Raw genomic sequence first — 20,221 nt, forward strand, 5'->3', positions numbered from 1 at the left:
AGCAGCACCTTACTAGTCTGCTCTTGTGCCAGAATCTGCCTGGTAAACCCTTTTGTGACTGGCTTGCGCACTGTCTGGGTTGCTGTGAGTAGACTTCTAATAGTAAGTGCGGTTGTTTATTTTAGAGCTGTAGAAATTTATCGACTTTACCCTGTAATGCAAATATATCTTCTCTGGGCCTTGTGAAAGTTCTTCGCTTGTGAATTCATCTGTGTGCATTTGCTGCAGATGCCTTTGAAGCTTCTGTGCCAAATGATTTTTGAAAACTCTTCTGCCCCCTTTTGGACAGCTGTTTCGTGAAAGCTGTATAAGCAAGCAGAATAATGCTTAGATCTTTTAGTTACATAGTCAGAAGTAGTTTTTGCATTGTTTCCAATTTAATACAGGATCCTATTTTTAATTAAAATTTACTGAATGTTAAAAAGGTGGGTCTTTTCTTTAAGTGTCCTACTAAAATCCCTGCATTGCTTGAATCTGTTTTGTTAATAGAAATATTTGTCTGAAACATGTTGGAAGTAGCTTTCTTATTTTAGGTTCAACTCTCTGAATAGATTTATTCCCCTTTTGTGGAGGCGTGGTTTTTTTCTGCCAAAGTCTGTCTTTTAGGCAGAGTCCTGTTATGTAGTTCTCTCTGGTATCTAAATGATAATATATGTGGAAATCCTGTTTCTAGGAGAGGCCAAGCTTGACATTAAGAAGTAATACAAGTTCAAATTTTCCCAGGTAGCTAATACTTAAATTGTTTTTCAGAGATATTTTGCCTTTTGTAGAAAGGATATTTTAAAAACTGGCATCTCATATGCCCCGACAGAATAGGATGACTTGATATTCAGAAAAACATTTTGAAAGAAGGCCAACGTTCCAAAAGATGCAAAGTTCATTTCTGCACAAGTTCTACAGTAATAAAATAAAGATATCCAGACAAAGGCTGTAAATTCTATTTTTGGGCTTGATCTAGGTTCTGTTTTTATAGGTGGCAAAAGTCTGCTAACATTGATGTCAGCAGGGTTTTAATTGTCATTGCAACATTGAGGACGCTCAAACTACAGTGTATGGGAATGAGCACTCGGAGTTTTTGGGCATATGAATCTTTGGTTTTCATTCAGCCTTCTCACTAAAATGTTGAATTTTGAAAGATCATTTCTATCTTTTTCTTAAGTGGTATGTTTTACAAGACCCATTTTGATAGTTTACTTTCTAATTCCACTAAAAATAAATACAGACCTCTTAGGAATTTTTGTTTACAGCTCGATTCTTTTTTTTTCAAGCATCTATTTTTTACTTAAATATGTATGTGAAAAATGATGGATTTCTTTTTCAGGGAAGAATTAAATGAATAAAAGATGAGTGCATTTGAACTGTGATATTTTGCTGAGCTTGCATATATAAATACAATACCTGTATATGATACAGTACAATATTTTAAATTCACCCCCGAATTTAATTATAAACTTACTCCAAGATGGCTGCTAGAAACTTGGAAAACTTGGAAAATTTGAACAGATTTCTGTTACTTAGTCAAGCAAGCTTGTGCCTTAGGCATTAATAAAATACTAATAGGAGGACTTATTACTAGTTTGAAATGCAAAACAGCTTTTCACATTTTCATATTTCACTGTCTTTTTATTCTAATGTAAATTAACAGTTTGAAGAAAATAAAAATAAAGCCTGTTATACAATGGAATAGAAACTATTACCTTTATTCACATTTCTGTTGGATCAACCACTCTGCCCATAAACAATAATGTTTTGAAAGTTTCTTCAAAAATCATGAAAAGGAATGGTCGATCCACTTTAATAACAGGAGGTACTGAGAATGCAGTTATTTCTGACCCAGTAGCTGCTGTTGCTTCGGTTCCTTTTTCATCCACTTCAATTACCGCCTTTTGGACAACCTGAAATGCAGTATAAAAATCATTTAAATGGCAGAAATTAATGCTAACATGAAAAATGTTTTTCAGAGTGCCAGATATTCAGCTGAAGTGTGGGTCTCTATTAGAGATTAAAATAGGCAGGTCTGTGCGACCTAGCACTGTCTATTACTGGTAGACCCATATGCCGCCTACCTCAGAAGCAGAAGAGTTGATGCACTTAGGGCGCTAATGCTAGTTCAGGTATTATTGAGATCTTTCCATGTTTCTGAGCATAGAACTCAAGCAGAGGTGTTATTCTTACAGCTGGTAACATGAAGCAACCGTTGCACTTACACAGTGCTCCTCTTTTACACCTAGCGTGTACTCCTGAGTCTCTCCCAGAGAGAGAAGTTTTCTCAAAAGTGGGAGGTGCTTTTTTCTATCGGAAACACTGAATGGCTGAATATCACATTCACCATTCATTCTGTGACAGCTTAGGTAAATTCGTCAGTCTTATTTTATTCCTGTATATTTCTAATTCTTACATTTATTAGTATAGACAGCTGTAGGGTACAATCCTGACTTCTGCTGAGGACCTTCCTTTCCCACAGAAATCACTCTGAGACAGCCTGGCAATGTCAGATTCTTCTCCCTTTTTTATTCTTTTAGCCTGCATAGATCTCTGAGAACATCTCCTATATTTGGGTCTGTATTGGTGAAATGTCTGGTCAGCTAACAATTCTTAGCTCCAGAACTCTTAATTCTAGAAATTACTTTATGTCAAGACACTTGAAGGACTTGCCTGTGTGAAGCTCTTTGCTAAATATGCTTAAGTAATAAAGCAGGTTAGCATGATTCATAGGGAAAGGTTGTTTCTCTGGTACTTTGTCAGCTGATGTGTATATTGCTTCTGATATCAGTCAGCTACTATGGAGGTGTGATTGGTTTGTAGTATCAGAATTAGCAGCTGGGAAACAGCAAAGCATAATTATATAATAAAAGGGAAGGGAGAAAAGTGCTGCACTGCCGTTGTACTTTCCAGAAGTTGATACTAAACTGAACCTTGCTGCAATTTTAGTATTTTTGCTTAGGATGTTACATTTTCTCAGGAATTTTTTTTTAAGACTACATAACCAGCAAAATTCTCTAGTTCAGAGTTTAGAATTTCTTGAGATTTGTATGGAACTATTTATGACAATACCTATTAGCGGTTTTGGCAAATCGCAATCAAAGGGTTCTGTAATGAGTCGGTGTAGGAAGACTTGTAGAAACAACAGCAGTAATTTAGAAGTATTCTTTCTGAAAAAAAAAGTCTCTCCCAGAGTTTTGGTCCTAGATTATCAATCCTACTCTGTCATTTACAATGACTGTCATTTACAATGTTTTTCTTGTTCAGTTTTGTTTTATTTTATTTATTTATTTATTTTTGCTTCTCTGTGTGGTTCCTGAGGCAAGACTTTCTTCCTGTTACGGGCTGGTCTAAGAAAGGTATTGAACATATATGAAAAATAACTACCCCTTACTTACACACATCTCATCCCTGAAGTGGGATCCATGCTATGCTTAAACTGTATATGTCCCATATACTTTGCAGAGGAAGTCCTTTCCTAATAGCGTCACTATATCTTTGTATGACATATTATCTTGACTGCACGAAGTAGACAGTATTACAAGCCAAATAGCAAATAATTTTAGAAAGCTTACCTGTGAAACTTTTACATATCCTTGATCTGTGAGATGACTAAGATCTGCTGTATGTGCAAAGAGATTTTTAATTCCTAGAGCATAAAGCAGTTTCTTCATTTTGTATTTTTGTTCTAGTTTGAACTTGGGAAATGAAATATCCACTTTTCTGTTAAAAAAAAAATCAACAAAAGCTTAGACTATGTAGCAGATCACTTTACTGCTGAACGCAGACTACTCGAGGATTATACTTTATCCAAATATCCTCCGCTACAGGCAAAAGCTGAAGAGTATCTGCAGGTATTCAGATTGGCAGAATATCATGTCTGACTTGTCAGTTGCCAAAGATGCTAGAAATCATTTCCTGCTCTGTGTATTTCCACCAGCACTTCCAGTGCCCTGATGCCAGGGTTGCAAAGTTTATTAATCACTGGAAAGGGTTGTCATTTCAGGAATCTCATTTCACAGGAATAATTTATGTTTTCATGTTTAAATTTATCCTGTTACACTGGGTTTCCACTGGTAGGAAAGGTTTCATAAACATACTGTATATGTTGGTTTATTTTGCAGTTTGCCTGGAAGGGCTAAATTTAGGGCCTAAGGAAGAATTTGGAAAGATGATATCGACTATGCCCTCAGAGAGACAGACATTTGTTGCTGAGATGAATCACAGACTTAAGTGATGTGCTAATGGTAGAAACTTTCATAACGCAATAGCCTGTAGATGTGGGTAGACTGTAAAATGGCCTGTCCAATCTATATACTTAATGCCACAGAGATGCCAACATATTAAATGAGTTATGAAAGTCAGCTAATCTTTATTTTGCATTCTTGCTTTGCTACAGCAGATATAAAAGATGTTAAAGCCAGCAGATGTCAAAAGAAAAAGAGGCAATACCTGGTCTTCATATTTCTAAGCCATGCTTCCACGAGCTCTGTTGTCAAATGGTCTTCAAGTGTAATGTAATCTGCCTCCTTTTCTGGGATGACAACCAGCATGTGGGCTTTCCCTTTGTAGGGAAGCTTTATCACATTGCATCTTAAATTCTCATCAAAAGTTGAGGTAACTTTATCTGACTTGAACATCATGGGTACCTGTACACTTCTGTATTTGTTTATATGGAAAGTCTCAATTTCAGTAAATTTAGAATTAAATGGATAGAGCCATTTGCCTAAGAAAAGACAGAAATGAAATAATTATGTGCATTCAGAACAATATTCAGAAGCCATTAAAAATGCATAGAATCCTTTTTGTAGTTAGTTAAAGTGGTTATCAGTTGTGTTTGGGATAAGTGGATGACAACTGCGGTATATTTATGCATATATATTTAATGTATATATGCATTACTTTTTTCACCTCAGGAGAAAACAGTAATGCACAAAACTACTTAATTTGCCGAGGAAAGGAGGAAAATCTCTTTTCTGAGGCTGATTAGTTACCAGTCAAGTTCAGAACTGATATCTCTTTTGTTTATTGAATGCCATATGAACATCCGTCTTTTATTAACATGCCACCTTATCTAAAAATCTCTACCAGCTGTTCAACATCCTGTTTTTAAAATAATTATACAGTCTTTTGCAGTGCACTGTCTTATGAAGTGCTCTGGAATGTGACCTGTTCTGTATTAATGATACTGATCTCTACATTTGCTTTCAAACCAGCCACAACCATTTGTCTGTCTTCTCTGATTTTATGCCAGGGAAGGGAACCTTGGCATTCGCCAGACTGCATATTTATAAATCCAAAAGAATAAATTTAATCTCTAAGGAGGCTATGTGGCTATAATTTTGTTTTCACGTGTGCATTTATTTTGGCAGAATTTCCTTCGATGGTATCTGCTGACTGCCTTGGACTGCTTCCTCGCGTAGTGGCTGTGGTTGTGGGTTCTTTGCACAGCATTCCTCTTTCCCCCTTTTTCATTCTAGCTCCTCATCTTTGCTTTTTTACCTGACCATGTGCCAACTGGCTTCTGTATGGCTGTTTTGGAGTAGAATGTGAGCTATTGCTCCTTGCCATAAGCAGGACCCTCTTTGTGAGTCCCTTGTTTGTCTGCTAAGCCAGCAGTCAAAAAAATTCAACAGCAGGAAGAGAGACATAGCGTATTTGATACTAGATTAGACCCTCATCCACAGGACACACTGCACGTCATGGCTGTTCCTTTCCTTCACCCTGAAAGCATAGAAGATTTGGAGTTCCTATCATTAAAAAAATATTTAGTATTAGATAAACATAATAGAAGAAGAAAGTAAATCTCAAAGGAGATGGAGGCAAAACAGGACATGTGAATTCATTTAAACTTCTTCTAATGTAACTGAAGTCAGAGTGCTGTTTCTTTCCATAAGTAATCATTTTGCAAAATAAAATCAGTAGTTACCTTTAAAGAAAATGTAGTCCACAAGTAGCAGTTTATTATGGCGGTCAAGGTCTTCGAAAAGCTCTGTGATCTTTCCTTTGGTCCTTTCGTTAATATTTTGATTTATAACAAATTTTGCTTGTGTGATGTTTTGAAAATCCACACTCAGGAATTCCATATCAAAGTACTGTTTAGATAAATTGAGGAAAGACTCCCTGAGTCTGAAGTCCTTTTGGATAAAAGAAAGAGTACCTTGCACAAGAAGTAGTTCTTTGTTCATTGTGATATTATCTTTCAGTTGTTTAAACAAGGCTGGTAAATAATGCTGATTCTCTCTGTCCTTCAAAGCATGGAGGTTTAGGCCTTTTACAATTTGGCTGTATGTTTCCCCTCTGGCTGCAAGCATATACGTAGTCATGAGAGCTGATACAGAGAGGGGAGAGAATACCACATTTTTGTCATGTGTCATTGCAATTTTTCGATAGAGATTAAATCCAAAATTCGCAGTCTTTTCAGTGAAGTTGTAAAGAGCGAAATCTTCAAGAACTTGCTTTTCAAAAGGTTTAGAGACGTTTTCATGCTGATCCCACTCCTCAGAAATATTGACATCTTTATTTCTTTGTAAGAAGTTCTCCTTTTCCTCCTTTAGAATTTTAGGTTTTATGTCAGTCTTGCTTACTTCAACACATACTTCACATAAGAAAAGTAGATAAATTCCTGTTTTCATGTTGATATCCAGTAGTGAGCTTTTTTCCTAATAAAGAAGATGGGGGGAGAGAGAAGCAACATTATCAGTGACTTTTGTGTTTAGTTTATTCTTTAATTCACAGTGCAAAAGGTCATGGATGTAGCAAGGTGATCTTTCTGCCTCTTCGGTGTTGACACTATAGTATGGACACCTAGTTCTTACCTAAATAGTCTAATTTACGTCAGTGGAAGAGAGAAGTTTCCAACATTAGTAATGGATCTAAAGGAAGCCTTGTGACCCTACTGATTCTATGATCTTCTGCAGAATCATATGCTATGAGTAGTTCATTCCAGAAGAATTTCATTGATTTTCCTGTTCCAACTTGTAATTCTATAATAAAATCAAACTCAGATTTGTAAGTAAGATATTTTAGCTCAAAGATGGGGAATCACTTTGTTGGACACGGGTAACACCTTTCACTCTATGTGATACTGACGTCATCTGTAAGCACAAGGTCTCTAGGTGAGTTGTGCTGGAAAATTACATTTTCCCTGCAGAGCTCTGATACTATTCCTGGAAAATACAGATAGTAATATGTTGAGGAGCTAAGAGACCTGTAGCTCCCTTTTTCCGCTTCGTTGGCACTGGTGGGTACATTGTAATCCCCATGTTAGGTGTCTTAATCATGATTGCACATTCTCATGGGCTCCGTCTATTCCTTCTAATGGCTGTAGCCTGCCAGACTCAAAGTAGTTTCCATCCTTTTTCTAGAAATGCTTCTCTCTAATATTTGTTACATTACTGGTTTTATATTAATGGTATGCCATATCAACAAGATTCAATTCAACTCCTTAGAAAAAAACACTTAAGTACAAAAACTACCTTATTTTATAGTATGATAAAAGTCAAAACAGAAAACACCCTACTTCCTGAGAGATAAAGTATATTATGTTAAAAATTGTCTTTTTAAAAACAGACTCTTAAGTATCTGTGTGTTTTATACGAAAGTCAAACTACAGCCACTAGGTTTTGTTCCAGAAATAATAAATTAGAAGAGCCCAGCAGAAAAATATTTTTTAAATTTTTAAGTATTTTTGAAGAAAATATCTCAGAAGTGACTTGGCAAATGCAAGAGTTCTACACTGCTTTGAAGAACTGAATTTTAGCATGAAACTTACGCCTTATTTTTCCAGAATAAATTCTCTAGACATATATATTTTTCTAGTTTTGTAGAAAATTAAAATCAGACAAAAACAATCTGTCTTTGAAAAAGGCTATCTTAAGCCAAACTTATCAGAATAAATCAGAATTAACCCCACTGACATACAGTTTGTACAAACCTGGACTAAGTCAAGGCATAATCTGTACCTATGGGCCTTTCATGCGTTCATTCATCTAAATAAGTGAAAAGAAAGTCTTGTTTTGAGGTAAGGTGGCCATAGCATAATAATCAGCTGCATAGTAATAACACTGAGTAAAGATGAGCAGTCTTTCACATCTAAAGGAAAAGAGGAGTCCTAATGTTAATGTGGATTAAGAGAAGCTTTTACCTTGCCAAGTAAATTATCATTTTCAGAATATTGACTGTTGTTGAAAGATTGTTCTAAGGAACCTAGAGTTGGATGCTTTTATACTTTATTTTGCTCTTTGATTGACTTAGGAAAAAGTTGCATTTGGGGAAAAACAAGAGATGTTCCTGATTTTGATGTTCCTGATTTTAATGGTAACTGTAATGTAAGTGCTAGCTCTTGTCAATTTTTCCCTTGATATATTGCGTTCATAGACTAGCGAAGAGGTGGACTTCAGATACTGTCATGACAAGAGTAAAACAGCAACTATCTTGTTTAGTAACAATAAAACAGCTGTGGCTTTGTCTATAAGCAATTGATGAAGTATTTCTACAAATGTGAAGGAGTGTGTTGTTGTGAACCTGGAGGAACAGGAAGAGTTTAGGCATAGGAAATTTTTGTCGGTGAACCTGATTGGCAGTCCACTGCCAAAACTAATGTCAGAAAGAAGGTCAAAGTTCTGCAAGAGCCTAGATAAATATTGCAAAGACATACTAGGTTTTGTACACAATAAAACGCAAGGAAACGTTATGGCTGACGTCATGCCCAGCCACCTTTAACTGGAATCCCTATTGATACCGTCCTAAAGCGTGGCTGGATCAACAGGGGAAGCCTCTAGCTCCAGAAGAGAGCAAAGAGAAATTCTAATCTCAGCATCTACACAGAGCAAGGTGCTGTGCCTGTTACTGTGCTCTTGTCAACAGCCTGGTTCATCTTCTTCTAGTAAGTCCACATGAAATTCCGTATTACTGCCTATACTTACCAAGTGCTGAAAAGTTTATGAGACCCAGGACAGAGAATACATTATCATTACGAGGAATGCTTGCCCTGCATCATTTAATTTCTCTTTTCATCCTTCATGCTTCTAATATGTTGCAATGTCAGATAGCGTGAGGGTTAAACAGTTTTTCTGTGCATAAAAATAAAGTATTTTAAGCAAGTTGTGGTTTCTGAGTTCAATTAATATAAGGTCTGGTCTGTCCAACAAGCCCTCAGAGAACTGAACACATTCTCCAGAAGCCCTTAGGCAAACTTTAGCATCAAACTTCACTTGTGTAAATTTGCACATTTCAATCATAAACTGGAAAGGTGCTCATCTTTTTCTTTCACAGAGCCAGCTGTCTTTAAGCATAGTCTTGAGACATTATGCAAAAAAAGCAGGTGAAACATTAAAAAGCAATACATGAATTTATCTCTATACAGCATAGTATAGAATTTCACTTATGGAAAAATCTTGAGTTGCCATAATCTTTGGAGAAGCATTTTCCCATTGTAAATTAAACAGGATGTTCAAGACCACCAAGCCTACAAGGAACGCTTTTGTATAGCAATGCCATGAGAACAGATGAAAGAGTTTGGATGGAAAGATGGATTATATGGACCATCATTAAAGTAGTAAGTGATTCAACTATCTAGAAAATATATGGCAACTATTAACTGCTCCTTTCTAGTTAAGGATCTGTAACAGTAAATTATGGTTGCTGTATAATTTATGATTTGGCATAGGGGAAACCTGGCTTTATTTGATTGCCATTTACTCAGAGGTCAATTGAATTTCACAGTTGCCTTACTCAGGCTGTCGGAGTTAGTCCTGAAAAAAATATATTGAGACATTTGGGTGCCAAGTCACAGGGTGTATTTGGCAGTCAGGTGGTGTGATATTTTCTTTTGAAATAAGAGGTCACGTTCTGTACTTGGTGTAACACAGATGGGCTTTAATGACTTAATCAAGAGGCTGTGAAATGCTTGAATGCTTTGCCTCATCCCAAGTGCATGTTAGTCAGGGAATATAGTAAAATACAGAGTTTACTGCAGTTGTGGATATTTTTTTTTCCTTTAATTCTCGCTTTATTTTCAGTAGGATTCCCAATGTCCTTACTGGCTGAAGATGCAGATCATGAAAATCTTCATACTTGTTTACCCTGCATTTGAGGTAATCCCCAAATCTCACTTAAAAACAAAAATCTCTCCGCTCCAGACAGTGGCCCCACTGTTCAGATCCTGTGCGGGGTCTTTGTGGCACCTTGGAGGTCTGATTCTGCATGGCTGGAATAGGCAAGGGGTTTACTTGGATTAGACACCTGCCGCACTGGCCAAATGATGCATCAACAAAATCTACAGGGTTGGGATAGTTACTTTTCCTCTCCTCACAGCACAGCAGAGCAGGTAAGAGCTGTTATAGTAACTGCAATGCATCTCTGCTCCTTAGAAAGACCCACTCTTGTGGGAAGGGACTGCTGGGCTATTCTTGCCACAATCCTGTGTCTGTCCCGGGAAGAGATGATCTCCTCTGGATCTGCAAATGTGCATGGAGGGGTTTGGTTCAGAGAGTTATCCCTCCTTCAAAGAGGCGTTCCTGGACACAGGCAGAGTCAGCTTTAGCAAAGAGACAGGAGTGGGAAATTTTACCTTTTATAGCACTGAGTTATGGAGGAAGGGCTTGCTCCAATAGCTGCCGTCCTCCCAACAGAGCGTTGGGCCTAACTGCTCAGTAGACATGGCAGAGAATCAGCTTTTCTCTTCCTTTTCTGTGGCTAGTGCCGCAGCTCTGCACTACCTGATAGTGTTGCATTTGGCAGGTATCATTGCTGAATCTTTTTTTGAGAGGTCTGGGTACTTGGCTTGGGCACTTGGCTCAGGAGGTGCACCAAATCCCATGCCTGAAGATGTCGGGGAACCGAATGGGGAATGTGATGAGCCGCCTTCCAGATGGCTCTGCCTTCCTAACACAAATAGATTTTGGACTGAAAGTGCAAGACAAACCCAGAAATCCTTATTTACAGCCACATGCCAGACCGTTCAACAATCAAAAAATTCCCGTTTCCTCAAGTGTACACAAATTCTGCTGATTTGGGTGTGCTATGAACCTCACAGGAATAAGAATCTCACAATTACACTAAACATTCGCTGCAAATTAAGGATTGCAACAATTTAAAGTTAAAATTAGAGGAACTTTGTCATTCACTGTTAATAACAGAAAGACAGCCTAGGACTAGGAAAATCAGTTTTGGCAATAATAAAAAGATATTTTTGCACATATAGAAAGGCTTGTAATTTTAGAGAGTGAAACTTTTACTAACTTCAGAGAACACACTTTACAAGCAGAATAGATAGTTCATTAATAAATATACAAGCAAAATATAGTGGAAGAAACAAGTTTTTACTTGAAGACTTAAGACTATTTTTACTTTAAGAAATAATCATTTATAGTAGCCTAAGATTTCAAAGTAAGAAGCTTCTTGTTCAAAGGTGTCTTTCTTTCAAAGACATTGCAGCATGAGAAAAATCTAATAGGTTAGCATACTGGTTAAAATCTAGTAGTATTTAAATTAAACATTGCAACTAGAGAATATTTGATAAAAATCCTCCTTTCTGCAATATGACATAATGTAAAACTTGTCTTACCAATTAGGTAGCTCCTCTGTTACATTTCTCACTCAACTACTTCTAAAAAACTGATGAAGATGACTGCCCCATATAGGTTGCAACAAATATTTGCTATTCCAAAGAGTAGTTGTCTGTTTTTTCTGTTATAAATTAACTGATTTATAAACACTGAGTGTTGTGTTTCCCATAAATGGCATAATGAGGGAGGGTTGTATTCCAGTAAATACTTTATATCTTTCATGAGAAACAGGAGAACAGTAAACTCTTTGCACCAGCCCTTCTGCATTGTAGCAGGACTTGGACCCATGTATCTAGTAACCTACAAAAATTATTTTACAGGCAGACCCTAAGCTGCTTAGTGTCAGAAGCAGTATCCAATCCTGTTTAAATGTGGTTTTCAAAAGAATGATAGATCAATATTCACTGAGGCAGGGGAGGGAGGGCAAGGAGAAGGAAAAAGGAAGCAGTGAGCAGATACAGTGCATTTGCAGGGATGTTTTCATGCTCTAGCCCTGCAATTAGGCCATTCCTCTTAGAGGAGAGACTAGGGCCAGCAGGTTCTCCAGAAGCTATGTCATTTGATGAAAGTTGTTGTTGCTGCTATGCCTGGTGTGGAGGCTGCTCCTGTCAGCCAGTGGTGGTGGTGCTCCAGAGCACCACCTATTTACGCGCGTTTCTGAGGTGGTGGAGCTGCGTTGCTGGGTCCGGCCGCAGTGGCAGCAGTTCTGGCAGGAGCTGAAGAACAAGGAGTTCCTGGGCCTGGTTACGGGAGGCCACTGGTGGGTTTTAGACACTTGAGAGGTTCAACATAGAAGTGAAGGGTCGCTGCTGTTAGGTACCTAAACTCTGCTTCAATTGCATTTTAGGGATTTAAATCCTTTTAAATTTTAAATCCTTTTATAAACAATCCTTGTTGTAATGGGCCTGAAGTATAGACAATGTATTAAAAGATACAGGAATGTAAGACTGGGTAACTGAGTTAAGGCTGTGTCCTAGCATCATACAACTTGCTCTTTAAACATGAAAAGCTCCGCTGTCATGCCTCCAGAACTTCATTTCTCTGGTGACTAGATATTTTCTTCTAGTTTCTAGTCTCTATTTTTTTTGTAATCAATTCAACTGCATTTAGAATTCCAATTTCTAATTATTGCATGGAAGAAATTTGCATCTGGTATGAGAGAAAAAAAACTGCATTTCTGCAGTGTGGTACTAAATCTGTTCATATTCTGTGGACTGTTGAGGTATGGCCTAAGGAGACAATACAAGGAAAGCCTGGTATATACTAAACGAATGCAGCTGCTATGCTTTCTTATCAAAATTAGCATTGTTATTAGCACTGAACCTCATCCCGGTCCTCACTTCGGGACTCTGACCTGCATGGTCAGCACTGGAACCTCTGCCTGAGTCAAGCTGGTAACAACACTGAAAGCTGAATATGTAGAAGTGATGGTGAAAAGAAGGGTTTAAAGAGATCCTAAAATCTTTGAATAGCTCAGTTAAATCTTTTCTGCGTGATCTAAAACACGTCTTTTCTCTGGAAGAAAAAGGAGGCTGCTTAATATATATTTGGTTGTCTACGGAGTTTTGAGATTGTTTTCCTCCATAGTCACTCATGGAGCCCATGCTAGATTTTTGTGCTTGGTAACACATTGCTGAGGGTATCCCTTTCATACTATTGGAAGTAATTTATTCTTCCCACCAAATACTTTTTATGTTGTCAGTAGCCGCATGGATTCAGCAGAGCTTTCTGAGCAGAAAGACACCACACATCATATGGATAACGCTCTGTCAAACTATACATATTCTAAGAGTGATTTAGTAAGAGAGGATTACCAGTGTGTCACCCTGGCAAAACTGCATTTTTCATCAGTTTAAGGCAAAACCACCACTGTGACCAAGATAAGGAGTAGCAATACACATCTGTCGTTGCCCAGTTGCATCTTTGCTAGTTTTTGCCAGTACAAAGTTGACACAGTGTAAGCCTGGGGAATAGGCAGCTGGGAAGTCAGCAGCTGAAATAAAGACTGTTTGTTGTTCCTCTAACAGAGAAGCTTTTTGAATGCAGGTACAGCTGCAAAACAGCAGTGACATGTAGTCCAGGTTCTCACCAATCTGTTGGCCAGAGGTCCTGTGAGTCTTAGGTGGATGGAGGTGGATCCTGCAGAGACAGACACAGATTCTCCTGCTTCCGGATATACAGAGGATCTCTATTACGAACTTCTTTCATCATTCTACAATTCTTCATTTGGGGCTGTCAACACCTCTGCTGCAAAGGCTGCTTTTCCTCTCCCCAAAGTAATGCTACTTTCCTTAGCTCCTTCAGTCTATTTTAGGAAGCCTTCAGTCAGAGTGGAGCAGCTGGGCATCTTAGTATTTTGTATTTGAACTTTTCACAGCTTCCCCATGCTAATTGCGGTTCCTTCCAAATACAAGGTCCTTAGCCTACAACTTTTGTGCTTGTTTACAATGCCACTGTTTAATACACCAGGCCAGTGTGTAACACAGCACAGCTCAGCCTCAAATGACTGTATATTGGGCATGATCCCAGAAACAGGAGATCAAGTTCTAGGAATGAAGCTGGTGATGTAATTAAGTGCTTTTGTACCAGGGTCTCTATGAGAGATACTTAGAACTGTGGTCCTTGCTGTACATCAAACAAGGGCCTCTCCCTGCAGTAACCAAATAAATACATTTCACTTAATGGCCTGTGAATTTTTATAATTACTTTAGCTAGTTACTACCATTTGGTTTCTCACAGGTAGACACATGATATTTGCCTTTGTCTTGATGTAGCTGATTGAAATCAGTCAGAAATTCTGTCCAATCTGTAGTCTGATGAGAAGAAGTAAGGTAAAAAGTGTTAATTCAGGAAAATATTTGGAGCTGGGTATCCTATTAGCTGAATGTGATCTAACCTCTCTAAGACATTTATTATACTAAAAGTAGAAGTGTACCAGGAATAATGCAGGAAATACACAGAGAAGAATTGCAAGGATTTGTATTATTTTTCTACAAAATATCACAATGAAATTATTTTTAAAATATAAACTAATGTGCTCTAACAGTTATAAAAGAGTTCTTTATGCATTTTTTTGAATTAGTTTGTCAACTAGGTGATTCATCAAGGTGGCTGCTGCTTCTCACACTCAAAGGGTGCTGATAATAATTGAAATCAGCTGGCTTCAAACATCCTGGTGGCGCCATACCCTCCCTATTTATAGGCCTGACTGTTTACTTAGAGAGCTAGGCTTATGCAATTATTTGTATTGCATTAGGAGAATTCTTACTGGGAAAGCATCTCTGAAATGTGTGTATTTCAGCAGCTTACCTGAGGTGGGTTGAGTGGGGTATTGTGCTTAGTAATACCAGATGGACAAAGCAGTAAAACAGTAGGATTTCATAATGTACAGCTGAAATATCTTTATATTTTCAGCTTCATAGTCAATCATAGTCTAATTGTTCTTGAACTGCATAATTAAAATGGTAATTGCTTGTTTATAGGATATCTTAGTGTGGTATTCTTTATAGGGAATGTGAAGATGATGAAACACTGGAGTAAGGTGTCCAGAGAAATACTAAGAGTTTTCAATAATAGGTTAAACAAACATCCATCAGAAATGAGGGAAATAAAATGAAGCATGCTTTGCTCCAGGGGACGGAGTAAATCGCTCTTAATGTCCTATGATTCTCTAACAGATAGCAAAGGAATGTTTTTTTTTTGTTTGTTTGTTTTTTTTTTTTTTCCCCTCTCCTCAATAATTTGTTTGACCTGCTTTTATACATGAAAGCATTCAGGAACTTGAGCAGGTGCTGGTTGGTGTTTGTCTAGTCCCCATAGAGCCAGCAGGTGTCATCAGAACCTTTATTTCCCAAATGGGAAGAAGTAGAATTTTGTATGTTTTGGACTTCTACCCTCTCTGTGTTATGCAATTTGTGTTTTGAGGCAGGACTCCTGAAAGCAGGAGAAAAGAAAGCTAAACAACCATCACTGTAAGATAGTTCTGTCTTCCTGAGAGGGCATCTCAAAGTTTCTCCAGCTGATGTGAAATGCATGTACATTTCTATCTTAAATTCCCAGAAGAATCAATTTTAAAGGTAGGAATTACGAGGCATCTTAGATACTGGTATGCATAGTGAACAAGAAATCATAATTTTATCTGCAAAGCTGCAAAAAATATTTGCCTCAATGACTTCTGATCGTGTGAACTTGGAACATGATGTATTTTCCCACTATTCCTTATCCAAATTCTGTGTTCACATGCACTGTTCATGGATCTTCTTACTGTTGCTGAATCAAGTTGAATTCCTACGATTTGCACTCTGACTGTCTGGCCTAAAGCAATTACTTGGTGTAATGAAGAAATCTGTGCCTTTTGGCCTCTGTAAAAGAGAGGCAAAAGATGCTCTCTTGCCCTTGTGAAATGTGCTGTGATTTACTGAGTCAAAGTATCAAATGTGTGCAAGCTGGTCAGAATGGACAGCAAATAGCTGCGTGTTTGTTTTTTTTTTTTTTTTTTTTTTTTTTTTTTTTTAAAGCCTGATCATCAAATACAATAACCTCATTGGTCTGGTACCTGTTCTCAAACTGCAAGGTTTGAATGTGGGCATCAGGTAGGCTGCATGCAGTGGGTGTTCAAAGGCAACTTTAGCTTCGTGGAAAAATTATGTATCTGCCTGGCTGTACTTTCGCAAGGTATGTAGGCATGTGCTAAGTTTCACACAGGACATAGTATGTTTGTTTCAGGTTAAACTTCTGCTTACATGCTTTACAAAACCTGGGCTTCCGTGAAACAAGTCAATATTCATGTGCTTCTCTTCATACCTCCATTTGCTGATCTTGTGACTGGTCTCACTTCTTGAGATTTTTAAACTCAGGCCTCATCTTTAATTGTAAAGAGTAAAAATAAAGTAGAGAAGGAAAGGCAAAGAAAAAAAAAAACTCTAGGAAGAAGAGAAATTTCTTCAAACACTGCATGAAGTTGCCATATGACAACAGTATAGTTCTTGTGAGATTAAATGGAAACCTAAGCAAATAAAATGGGAATGAAGGGTTAAAAGGATAATAAATTACACACTACTACATATAAAGAGATATCCAGAGACATTGTATCCTTACTATCACTCAATCAAAACAATTTTCAAGAAACAGACATAAGTATTTTACAAAAAATCCACTATCAGCTGAAAAAATTTTCTGTTATTTCCACTGACTCTTTCCCACAATAGTAGATATTTGAATAGTGAAATGCTTTTATGGACCACAACCCCTCTCTGGAGCAGTGTCTGGATGAAATTTGATTTTCTTTTTGTCTCAATATTGTATTATATTTGATATGTAAGCAGTGCCAGATGTGAAGTGTTAATGTCACTTAGCAACCTTACTTGTTTTGGAAAGAAAAAATATTTAAGAGTGCACATAGATTGTTAGTGAGAATAACATTTGTATCAGGAAAAAAAAGTGGGGAGGGGAATGTAGAGAGTGTGTGTGAATCTCATTCATTCCTGGCAGGAACTGTGTGGAAATTTCCTAGTTCTGTTGACAGGCTCCCTTTGGAGAACTACAACACTTGGTTGGTCTTTCCAGTTCTTTATATTTTCTTGCCAAAGTGCCATCTAACCTTGCAGTTGTGACCAATTGGTTTTCAATTTGTTTTCTTAAGGAAATTGAAGTTGTTGAAGAATTAAAGTTGACCAAAAAAACCCCAGACCATAAACATACCAAATTCAGACAAATTTCATGAAGTTGAATCACCTGCTCTAGGACAGAGAGCCTTTTACAGCCTGCACTGTGGGAGGAGCTGATGACCTTGTCTTTGCTAGCCATCAGGGAAACCGTGGAGACACTATGGAAACCAGGTTTCACTGATTCTGTAGATCAGGAACTATTTTTATACACAAAAAATTCATGTTTTAGGTTTTGGATATTTATACTTGTGCTGGTAAGTTGAGCCAATCAGTGAGTTGGAAGTAAAAGCAGTTTGATATTCACTTATTTGATAACAAACAGCAGTGATATGCGCAAACTGAATAGTTTTAATACATTTATCTACACCCTAGGTGGTAATAGGACAACTGGAAGGAGAGGAGGAGGAGAACAAAACAGCCAAGGTAGTAGAAAGCTGAGACTTTACTGAACAGAGCTCAGAAATAGTATCCATCCTTGGAGACACTCAAAACCTGGCTACACAAGGCCCTAAGCTGCTATATGTTGGCACTTCTTTGAGTGAAGAGTTGGACCAAATGATCATCAGCGATCCCTTCCAACTTGAAGTATTCTGTGCTTCAGTGCCTCTTCTACCAGTGCTTCGGGGATGGTAGGACCACCAAAGCCCACCTCACCCAAACTCACTGCAGATTCTTTAGATCACGACTACATTTCTTAGTGATACAATATTGCGGTTTTTACTTAAAACTTTCTGCATGAAGAATCTGTTCCTAGTTTATTGGCAGCACTAGAGGCTAGCTAAAGATCCTAGCCCAGGAGAAGAGGCTGTATCACTGTCTGAATTCTTGCAGGTCCTTCAGCCTCCACAGCACCTCTATGTTTCCTGGCAAACAGCTCTGAGCCATAGCACGCTGACAGAAGCTGCAGAGTCTCAGAACAGCTCTGTGCATCACTGTCCTTCTCTTGTTTTGCCCCATACTTGAACTGAGATGTTCAAGTGTGAGATTTTGTATAAGGTGCTTTCTGAAACTAATCCAATAGCTAGTATATTAAGATTTTCCTCTTTGAGTTAGTACAGGGGATTTCTGCAGCAACACACAGAAGTCAAAGCTTCACATTTAGAGCAGATTTGTAATGATCATTCTTGGGATTTCATATTGTGCGTAGTATTCTCATATTGACTGTATGAGCTCATGAAGACATGACTCAGTGAAATCCTGCAGCTTCTGCCATCGAGACATCCAGAACAGCTAATCAAGCTGGTTGCTTTTGACCCAAGACTTTATGAAGCAAAAGGTGGCCATTCAAAGCTCTGTTCCTTGGCTAGCAAGCACGCTTTGCCATGTTGTTAACGTTGGCAGCCCAGTCTCCTTGAATGCTGACTCACGGATGTGAATCATGGGCGAGCTTAAGGCACCTTCACCATCAAGGTGTCTGTAAAGATCCAGCTATAGGTTAATCTTGCTTTTCTATGCTACTACCATAGGCAATATATTCAGCATTGCTCTATATGCCATTTCTTGGAAAGATTCCCAGTCATGATGGGAGTGCCAGTCATGATGCAGTCATGATTTTGTGCCAAACTGAAGATTGTAAGAGCCTGTAATACACTGTATTATATATTTCTTTAAATGGAGTGGTGTTTCTAGCATGGGAACAAGTCTAACTTCAGGCACTTCCCGTTAGTGTCTGTGGCCAGATCAGAATAAGCCACTGAAAACATCCAAAGCATCCTTCCTACCTCCCAGTCTCATATCGAGTCTTCAGTTTATTCTTTCTTAGTCATTTTTGACTGAAAGCACCTATTTTGCTCCCTTTATAAGGAAACAAATTTTGGATCCAATTAAGCCACCGCTTATTGAATGATAGTAACCATAGTCAGTGGCTAATTACAGAATGAATATGAGATTTCTGCATCATATAATTTGCCTTTGATGGGGGTATTCATTTTTCATTTTGGCATTGTAATAACTATAGAAGCATTTGCATTGACAGGAGGTTTAAATTACAATTCACCATCCATTATTCTTCAGCGAGCAGTGGTGTCTTCAGATTCCAGTCATCGTCCTTCTAAAGGAAAGCCAGTCCTTTGGTCAGACTTTTTGTTAGCCAACGTTTCTGTTTACTAGAAGATAAAAGGAGGATGAAAAGGATATTTTAACTACATTTTGTTGACTGAGTGATTATGTTTAACAAAGCTCTGCCCTCTCCGACCAGCAAGAAAACAAGTGCTCCTGTGAACACCAGTACAGTAACAGCATGAACCCTAGGACTCTGAATCAAGGGAGGAGAGCCCTGCAGCACACATTTTGGTATAGTGAGAATTGTAGCTCATGCACTTGTCACCCAGACTCCTGTCTTCAGCTTGGCCATAGCTGTCATACCTTGGCTGCATCGTATCCTTATTGGAGGACCTAAGCTTGGGGCAAAGGTGTTCTGTAGTCCCTTCCTAGTGAAAATAGTCATTAGATGTACTTTGGCATTTATAGTGGATCAGATAAGGTAATATTTTAAATTGTCTGTACTCTGTACCATTTAGATTGTATAAGCAAGCGAGTTTGTGCTCTGTACTTCCAGCACACTCTGAAGGCCATGTCACAACTCCTTCTCAGTCTTGTATGTAAGTAGTATGGGCCATATGCGTGCTTAGATGTTCAAACTCCTGCTATTAGGTACCTGATTAAGTTGTTCTTTCTGGGTAATATGTAACATAGTGGGTTGCAGAAGGTAAAAGTCTTCTGGCAGATACACCAGAAACACTAAAGAACATTAAAAGATAGAGAACTCAAATTTTTTCCTTTCTGAAGAAAGAAACCTGCAAAATACAGACCACTGCAATTATAAAAAGAGGAAAATTAACTTAAGTTTTTTCAATATGGATATGTTTTATCATTGCATCAGTATGATTTAATTCAACTGACATAGGGCTGTCTGCATGAAACTTTCTATACAGAAAATTTTCATTTTGGGACTATGTGGCTTTAAATTAGTCCTTTAGCTCATAGCAGAATGTTGTTCTTGTG

General features: G+C 37.9%; 1 protein-coding gene across 1 annotated transcript; it reads right to left on the reverse strand.

The window, feature by feature from the left end:
- Window positions 1–1,703: 1,703 nt before the first annotated feature.
- SERPINA10 (serpin family A member 10) lies at window positions 1,704–6,638 on the reverse strand. Its single transcript, XM_062577632.1, has 4 exons — window positions 5,912–6,638; window positions 4,435–4,708; window positions 3,558–3,705; window positions 1,704–1,895 (listed from the first exon to the last, which is right to left on the reverse strand). The coding sequence occupies exons 1-4, from the start codon at window positions 6,615–6,617 to the stop codon at window positions 1,704–1,706; spliced, it is 1,320 nt and encodes a 439-aa protein (XP_062433616.1). The 5' UTR covers window positions 6,618–6,638.
- Window positions 6,639–20,221: the final 13,583 nt, after the last annotated feature.

Source organism: Rhea pennata, chromosome 5 (assembly GCF_028389875.1).
Source record: "Rhea pennata isolate bPtePen1 chromosome 5, bPtePen1.pri, whole genome shotgun sequence".
NCBI classification, from domain to species: Eukaryota; Metazoa; Chordata; class Aves; order Rheiformes; family Rheidae; genus Rhea; species Rhea pennata.

Excerpts from the sequence above, each read along its gene's own strand:
- SERPINA10 (XM_062577632.1), bottom strand. The coding sequence starts at position 6,617 with ATGAAAACAGGAATTTATCTACTTTTCTTATGTGAAGTATGTGTTGAA. Across the intron at positions 4,709-5,911 it reads GGACTACATTTTCTTTAAAG|GCAAATGGCTCTATCCATTT; the intron begins GTAACTACTGAT and ends GTCTTTTCTTAG. Across the intron at positions 3,706-4,434 it reads CTTAGAAATATGAAGACCAG|AAAAGTGGATATTTCATTTC; the intron begins GTATTGCCTCTT and ends TTTTTTTAACAG.